The sequence below is a fragment of the Diorhabda sublineata genome, chromosome X (genome assembly GCF_026230105.1).
Source record: "Diorhabda sublineata isolate icDioSubl1.1 chromosome X, icDioSubl1.1, whole genome shotgun sequence".
Classification (NCBI taxonomy): domain Eukaryota; kingdom Metazoa; phylum Arthropoda; class Insecta; order Coleoptera; family Chrysomelidae; genus Diorhabda; species Diorhabda sublineata.
Window position 1 is genome coordinate 252,245 of NC_079485.1, and position 8,879 is coordinate 261,123.

General features: G+C 29.4%; 1 protein-coding gene across 1 annotated transcript; it reads left to right on the top strand.

Annotated features, from left to right (window-relative positions):
- Positions 1 to 2,798: 2,798 nt before the first annotated feature.
- LOC130450733 (MOG interacting and ectopic P-granules protein 1-like) lies at positions 2,799 to 8,703 on the top strand. Its single transcript, XM_056789329.1, has 10 exons — positions 2,799 to 3,350; positions 3,477 to 3,649; positions 3,708 to 4,000; positions 4,601 to 4,739; positions 4,807 to 5,136; positions 6,719 to 6,923; positions 7,163 to 7,238; positions 7,292 to 7,509; positions 7,579 to 7,732; positions 8,412 to 8,703. The coding sequence occupies exons 1-10, from the start codon at positions 3,322 to 3,324 to the stop codon at positions 8,574 to 8,576; spliced, it is 1,782 nt and encodes a 593-aa protein (XP_056645307.1). The 5' UTR covers positions 2,799 to 3,321; the 3' UTR covers positions 8,577 to 8,703.
- The last annotated feature ends 176 nt before the right edge of the window (positions 8,704 to 8,879 follow it).

Here is an 8,879-nt window from a genome sequence, read left to right on the forward strand (position 1 = left end):
ACAAAAATCGCTTCGTTATTTTATTTAATTATCCTTATTAATCGAAAATGGTAGCGTGAGATACCGCGTGTTAGATTTTCTATATATTCTTAAACACTAGAGCATACAACTTTAGCCTTCAAAATGACATTACAGATAGATTTTGGTGTCGATATTTTTGACAGAAAATTTGAAGAATTTTTATATTTAATAAACTTTTTAGGGCATTCCTCCGCCGAGGAAATATATATGAAAGAAGGATGTTCACAATCTTCCATTTCCACTGATTCCATTGAAAATGCATAGGTATTCATAGGCTTGCTCACATAAAAAAATAGCAAACTTTTTGAAAATTTTCATTGAAAAATCTGGTTCGAATTAATGTGAATTATAAAAAATAGATCTTGAAATAAATTTTTGTAAGATATTACACAAATTTGTATTTTAATTTAATTATACTTACCTTTAATGGGAACCTTATAACTTCATTTTTAAATCAAAATACAAGGAATCTAGAATTGAATATTTGTTTGAACATTAGTTTTAAAGAATTATAAATCAGCGACCAACCAAGGTCAGGAAATATTAATGAGCTGCTCAGGAGCACATCGTTGCCAATTTCAAGTTGTCAACTGTCATATGGATCATCACAACCATCTTTTTTTGAGTCTTCTTTTCTTATTCGTGTTCCCTCCAGATTTATATCAGTCATTTTCTTTGCCTTATCAGTTATCAGGTTAGTAAGTAGGTACTAATTCATGCTTAATCTAAAGAAACAATTTTGAAAATTTCAACGTATTCGTAGGTTAGTATTTCCTTCGTTTTTTCTGTCCTTGTTGATCCAAAGAAGATATACAGGAAGCCATTTGAACAACGAAAATGAACTTTTATATTTGAAATCAGTTTTAAATACGGAAAATCTGATTGGGTTAACCAGAATCTTAATCTTAATCTTAATTTGGTTATACTTCGTTGTATTAAAATTTAGAGTAAAGTCCGTGTATTTGAATAAATCTATTATACAATTGAATAAATGTCTAGAAACAGAAAAAAACTATAAATACGAAAAATCATGGCAAAAATTCATACTCGAAATGAGAGATTTTTAAATTTTAACTTTCCGTCAGAAACAGACATTTGAAAACTTTTATAAACATTTCGATCTGGGTTAGAATCCGCAATCAACTGATGGGTGATCTATCTGACTGTAGATCATAATTGATAGAAAGCCTTATGTCTTTCTGAAATAGTTATTAAGTAAGTAAGGACAATTGAACTGATGAACATATGCTGTATTTTGATCAACAAATGCTGGCGAACCTGAAGGAAAGATTCATAATGAATTTGATTAGTTGATTTCTGTGTTAAATTTGTTAGATAGAAAGTCGAAAAGTCAACATTTTGATCTCTCGTTCAAAAATTATTGAAAAAACTAATTTTATAACAAAAGAGTATTATGAGCATTTCTGTTATAGAGAGTAGCAAATCAATAGATAGTATTTAATTAATGGAAATAATGAGTTTATAACTTCTTGGAAATATTGTTTACATTAGGTAAAACTTATTTAATGGTTACAGCATAGTAAACTCATGTTTTACCAAATAGAACAACCTGAATGTTATCTTGAATTTCAATTCTACTTATTTTATATTACAGCATCATATCCTAGTGTAATAAATCTAACAAAAATTAAGTTTCGAAATTCTCAACAAAAAAATAAGTAATTTGCAGAATATAATTTAAAATCACAGAAAAAAATATTGTTTTTGTTCCCCCTGTATATTAAATGAAATGTATGAAAATCTTAATGAGTAGCAACAAGTTCTTTTGGTATTATAAAATGACCTGTAAATTGTTAATTATAAAAAGCTTTAGATTTTTGAACACATCTTTGAAATTCAAGTTAATATACAGTATGATCAATTAGAAAAACCATAAAATTGATATGCTGTTATCCTATAAAACACACTACTTATTACAAAATAATTTTACAATAAGCTTTCGATTTTACTATAAAACTTTTTAATACCTTTTGAGACCAAAGAGTTATTGAACTCTGTAGGTATAAATTGTGGATGCCTTAATCACCCCTGTCCTTATTATGTCCTGAAAGTTAATTGTTAAAAAAATACAATCAGAAATTTTTCAAACAACATTGTGAAGTTCCTTAAGCATGTTCATAAAAAATTTTCTGGCTATTATCAATATTTGTATATATGGTCCAGATGAAAAGTAGAAAAATTTTAAGATTATCAATTTTTACCACAAACTCAATAGTTTTAAAGATATTTCAACTAGAAATAACCACTGGAACAGGAATTATTTTGAAAACCGGCAGATTTATAGAATTTTTATGAAAAATAAAATTTCTTTTATTTCCTGAAATATTTCTTCTATCAATAAGTATAAATGTCCATATACAAACTCATAAATATTATGGAAATGAGCAAAATTTCATTTATTTGAAGATCTGGATAAGTGGAGAAACCAAGCTAGAATTAATTTGGAAAGATATATTTGTAGAAACTATATAAATTTATATAACATATAAAAATGTTTGCTAAAGCCTAAAATTCATGCCTACGAGTAGGTCTAATACACAACTACATAATTTTTGAACCAAGTATACATCTAAGTACTCACCCATAGCTTTATCGGTAAGGTTCAATTTAACTTAAACTGCACAAAAACGAGATATTCCACTAAAAGCCATAATTTCTCACCTCACACGTCAAATGAAAACTAGTTAATATGCTATTTTAGATTGAAAATATGATATAATCACTAAATTTCGTTATTAAATTAATCAACGCTTTTTAGTAAACGAATCATCATTATTTCATTTGCTACATTTCAATGAACAACTAGAGTAGATAGTGCTTTGGAGGGTATTTATTAGCGCCAAGTTCAAAATGTTAAGCAACAAATAACTTTTTGAATATTGTTACACTGCAATTATTATGACATTCAGAAAGTAAGTTACCATAATCATGTGCTGAATAAATATATAAATTTAAGCATAGCAACAAAGCATAGCATCGCCTGGTGAGATCTGATTGGCCAGCACATTGCTGTTTCCTGTTTCCTGTTTCCTCCATCGCGAGCATCGACTGGCTAGGCGCAAGCGCCAAAAGCCGTGTTGGTGACGTCACTTCTACTTTATAGAACAAATAAAAACAAACTGCATTACCGACTGAGATTTTTTAAGCTTCCAGATGAAATTTTAGTTGCTACAGTTAGATATTCATTGGATTTTGTGGGGTGCTGTTGTGAAGGAGTGTTATATTTATCAAGAAAAATTGGTATTGATAAATAGAAATTCCTAAAAAAAATCGAAAGCTATGGTGAAACCTCAATCTAAATCTTCTCGGTAAGTGAATAATTCAAGTATTTAGTATTTATTTTATTACATAATTTTTCAATTCAATATGGCGTTCGAAGATATTGTCTAATTGACCAGTAGGTAGAATATTGTATTTAATTTATTGTTACACAGAAGGAGGCGTTCGAAAAAATTAAAGACGAAGGAGAAGGTGATGATGGTAGAACATAAGGAAATATCCTTGCCGTCAAAATTGACATCAACTTGCAAAGACTTCGTTGTGGAAACCATAGAACCATCCCAAAATACATTGGATGCACCAATGGCGGTTGACGAGATTTCTGAAGGTACTTGAATGATATAATTTGGTTATTATTTAATTTAATTTTAATTTTGTTTTATCAGATTGGGAAATTATTGCTGCTTCCTCCAATATGCCTTCTAAAAAAGAATACCCTCCAGTGAATTCTTCATTACCCAACTTGACCGAGGATATGTTCATCATCGAAGCGCCATCGTTTATCGTAAATTACATTTATGAAAAACCACCGTTGAAAAGCTTTGCAGGACAAATGAAAGAGAAAAAACAGAAAATCGACGGAGATGCTAAAAAGAATGAGGAAAAAGCCGATGATAATGATTGCGGCAACGTAAAGTTGAAGATGAAGGGAGTGGACAATAAGCCGCGTAAAAAAGGGGTAATGTATTTTTTTCAACCAAAATTTTTTCTTTTCAGATTCCTATGGTCGAGGCATTTATACCATTTACTTAGAATAAAATTGTAAAACATGATTTATTCAACTGATCTCCAAAATATTTCTTAAAACAATTGAATTTTGCAAATTATTTCATGCAAAATAAAAAATTTTTTGGTTTTTATAAAATATTTGACTAAATAAATTCATGACACAGTTGATTTCTTACGTAAAATCGTCAGTTGTTGCCGAAACTTCAGGTAAGATTTAAATTGAAGTAGAATTGATAATAGTGGCAACACCGTAAAAGACGATCACTGGAATTCTTTGGTGCCAAGAATAGTTGTCGCTTAGCCGCCAATAATATAGCACATTTGTGTATTGCATTAAGTCGTAAATACTTTTATACTATCTACTTTTATTGGTCTACAGTGAAACCTCATAATTTTTTTGAGATAAATTACTTTGCAACATATAGCTGTCGCGATGTTGCCCGATTTTCTTGCAAAAGTTGGAAATCACTTATTTTTTTTTTGTGAATTATTCTTACTATAAATACATTACCGAATACATTAGTTTGCATTGTTATTGTTATTTTTAAAGGCCAAAACTGATTCGAAGCACGTTACGGATGCCAACAATGCTTCTTATTTCGATCGTCCTTCAGCAAAGTTTTTTATGGATATAGGTCTTGATCTAGTGCAAGAATATGTACAAAACGACGTATTGTCTCAACAGAAACGTAAGGATAAACGAGAAGCTGAATGTAACATTATATAAAACTTTTTTGCAAATTTTTTAATTTATAGGAGGATCGATTTCGGAAACAGTTCAAATGGGAACTTCTCTTAACAATACTACGGCTATTAACAAAGAGAAAAAAACGGTGGTTAAAAAACGCTTGAAAAAATGCAAAAGTTGCAATTTCAAGACTGATTCGTCTCTAGTGATGTCTCAACATTTGGAAATTCCGCACTTAAGAAATTTTTTATATTATTGTAATTTTTGCCCTTATAAAGTGAAAAAATCCAGAAATATCTTAAAGCACATGAAACTCGTGCACGGAATCCAGGGTCGTATTGAGAAAATTCCTAAGCCGTTCCAATGCTCAAACTGCCCATACGAAAGTTACAAAAAAGGTAATATAATTAATTTATTATTGTTTTTTTGATAAATCGTATTGATTTTAGATTTATTCTGAATAAAATTAGTCTTTAAAAAAGGTAAAAGTTCTGACTATTAAAATATAACATTAATAATTTGCATAATTAATCAATAGATCACTTACATCATAAATATCAAGATAAAAACACAAAAAATAATTTTTGTGTTGATTTGTTGATTTCAAAAATATGTAGCAGCCATCAATAAAATCATTCTTAGTAGCATAAAAATAAAATAGTTTTACTCAAATTTGTCTTTTTTAACATTTCTCAGCTTTCTCGTTCCTATTTATGTGAACCATTTCTCAAAATTCTCTTTTCCTTTTATTTAATTCCGTTATTTGAATCCAATACAAAAAAAAGAATTTTTATAAATGATTCCCATACATAGGTAAAACAAAGCTGATAAAAAAAGACCTAAACAATTTGAATAAAATTGTATTCTAGTTCATAAATTTTTTTGTAACTACGAATAATTTAATTGATGACCGCTACTTATATATGACAACTAAAAAAATATTTACTTATTGTGGATTTTTTTATTTGATATTCATCTTAAGTTATCAACGTAAAGTAATACTTTAATAAAGACCGAAATAGGTCGAAAGGTGAATATTTTTACCATTTATGAAGACAAATTTTCAACAAAAACCTATGAAAAGGTCTAAGAAGTAAAAAGTTCAAAAAAAACTTATTGATGGTATTTGACGGTGGTTGTAACGTTTTTTGTTGTTATTAATTATTAATTAATTTCTTGTTATTATCGATAACGTTTTGTGTTTTCCATCATTCTTAATTTCCTTTTGCTTCATCGTTTCTAATTTTTATGGACTTTTTTATTGATACAAACTATTTTATCCATGTTTATTGTCAACAGCCATATAATTTCCAGCCCATAATTACCTTCTAAAATTTCACGCGCTTTTATTTCCAGAATCCCGCGCTGTTACTTCTTATTTAGTCGAAATTTCCCCTTCTTTTTCCATTTCTTGTTCCCGCATCATGCACCGAGTAATTTTCCTGTCCAAAATTTATGCCACAATGTTGGTATCAAGTATACCTATTGAAGATATTGAGAATTCGAATCTAGGGACTGGTGAGTTTAGATTTTATAACTCCAGTTGATATCAGCTATTATGATAGTTTTCCAGGTATAATTTTCAAAGATTGCCATATCCACCAACAATTATGCAACAATTAAATTTTATTATCATTTTTTTTTTTGGTCAGAGTTGATCATTTCAATGAAAAAAGCGCTGGAAACAATCCATTCTCTGTACACAAATGAAATGAATTCTTTGTTTGTCATTGTACTGCAAACATTTTTTTTAACAAAATGTTCACTGATTTTCACAATTGTTTTTTAATGTGGTGATCATTATATGGTTTCCTTTAATTAAGTCTTCGATTATTGAAAGTTTCCATTCTTAAAATTTCTCCTTATATTTCCTATTTATATATTTAAATTTTTTTTCAAGAGGTATCTTTGTTATCTTTATAGGTTACATGGCGTTTTAGTCATAATTTTTAAAATAATTGGTTTTCAATTTTTTTTAAGGGAGAATGAAGTCCCACTTAGTGAACTGTATGAAAAACTTCAAACTAGAACAGAATTTAGCGCCACCAATCGATTGGAGCCCACCAGCAACAGAGGGTTTGTTGGCATTGAAAGTATCAACCTTTGATCAATATCTGAACCTGTCTAAGATTGAGAAATCTGCTATGGAAATACCATTGAAGAATGCTCAAAACTCCGTTAACAGGTACTCTTATTTCTAATTTTAATATTTACTTCTTCTATCTAGAACTCTGCAAGCGCTTTCGAGCGCCAGTGTATTGACATTTTATTTTTCATTCTTCTTTTATCTATTTTTGTACTATTTCCGATCCTTTTCTACTTGATTCATTTCCTATCCATGACAAGTATCAATAGAAAATACTTTTCTGATATATAATCGAGGAAAAAATCATTTGAACTTCAATTTTTTTCTCTGTTAACTAGATTCGAGGGCCCATCTACTTCGGGTGCGAATGTCAATGGCCAGCCGAAAAATAAGACATCAATTGTGACGCGCCAGGTTTGTTTTGTATATTTTTTTCGAAAAAGTATATAACATCTTTTCAATTCCAGAATCAATCTTTGAAAAATAGAACGAGAAAACTCACTGAAGAATCTATCGATTTGATCCTCACTGCTTCAAAAAGCGCAAAACCGGTTGACATCACCTCCGATCCTACGTCTGTAGTTTGCGAAATTTGCAGTGGATACCTGAAGAACTTCGAGCTGCTCAAATACCATTTAGAATGGATCCACAAGATTAAAATCCATCCAAAAATAAACCACAAAAAGTGAAGTATCTCTCTTCTATATTATCAGGGATCTTTTGAACATAGTTGACTAAATAATTCTCATTTCAGGCCGCCTTTGAAATGCCAGGTATGTAATTTTGGTCTCCTTAGCGAGCAAGGTTTAGGAAGACATTTATTAGGACTGCACGGTCTAGTTACGCCCAAATTGCAACAGGCAGCCATGAAGAATGAAGATTCAGGAATTTGTATCATTTGTGGACTGGTGAGTGGCTAAAAACTTCTAATTTTTACAATATCATTTGGATTTCGGGTGTTCTTGATATAATTCATTGTATCCACATTAACTCTTCTTCCAGTTTCAGTGCTAGAAAGTAAGTTACGAGTTTAAAACTCCAAATCTCAAAAGTATTATTTGAACCTAATTCACACCATAGATCTGGCCATAAATTCAAAAATGTTGAGTGGCAAGATATTTTTATCTTTTTGATTTTTCTGTTCACTTTGTTTAAAAATGTAGGTGACACAATTAGATTAAGTGGCTTTGATTTAATTCGCTCAAAAGACATTTTGATATAGAAATAATTGAAAATGAATATGATTATGAAAGAAGGTGTACAAGAAAATCAGTAAGTGCATTAAAATTAAAAAATTACTGTCAAAGGACGTTTCTTATATGGAACTAAAACTGGAAATTTTCTGCATTTATGATTTTTCTTTTTGCAATTATTTCTAATAGTCTCTAGGTCTTGCTATTTATTTCGAGTTTGCAAGAACATTGAAGAATGGCACTTTTTTGTGATGATTCTTTTATTTTAAAAATGTAAATTAGTTTCCCCCTTAAGGATATTTTTCTAGTAACAAATTATAGAAAAAAAAAATTATTTGAAGAAAATTATGGTAGTTCATATTCTCTCAAATGAACAATATTTGTCTAATTTTAGGAATATGGATGCAATATTTTAAAACACGTATCCATGGATCACAATAAGACGCTAAAGCAAATAGATCTTTTCTACCAATGTTTAGTGTGTACTGTGAAGTTTGAAATGTACCAGCAATTCGAGAATCACGTCTATTCAATCCACACTGCTATCAAAGAAGAGTGAGGCTTTCGAAGTTCAAGGAAATGTTAAAAGTAGTTAATAAGTCGTGTTCGTCAAAGTGTTTTTTCTTATCATAATCTATTTTTTTGTATTTGTCAAATATGTGCGTTTAATAAAGTTTTGTATTGGATTTTTTAAAATTTTTGTTCCTCTCATCTACTTATTTTGAATAATAAAAGATATTTCATTCTTATTTATAAAGTAAATGGGGCTCTATATCCTTTCAAATATAAAAATAGTTTATTCAATTATTCTTAGTATACTGATCAGATAACATGATAGTAAAAGGAAAAAGTAAATAATATG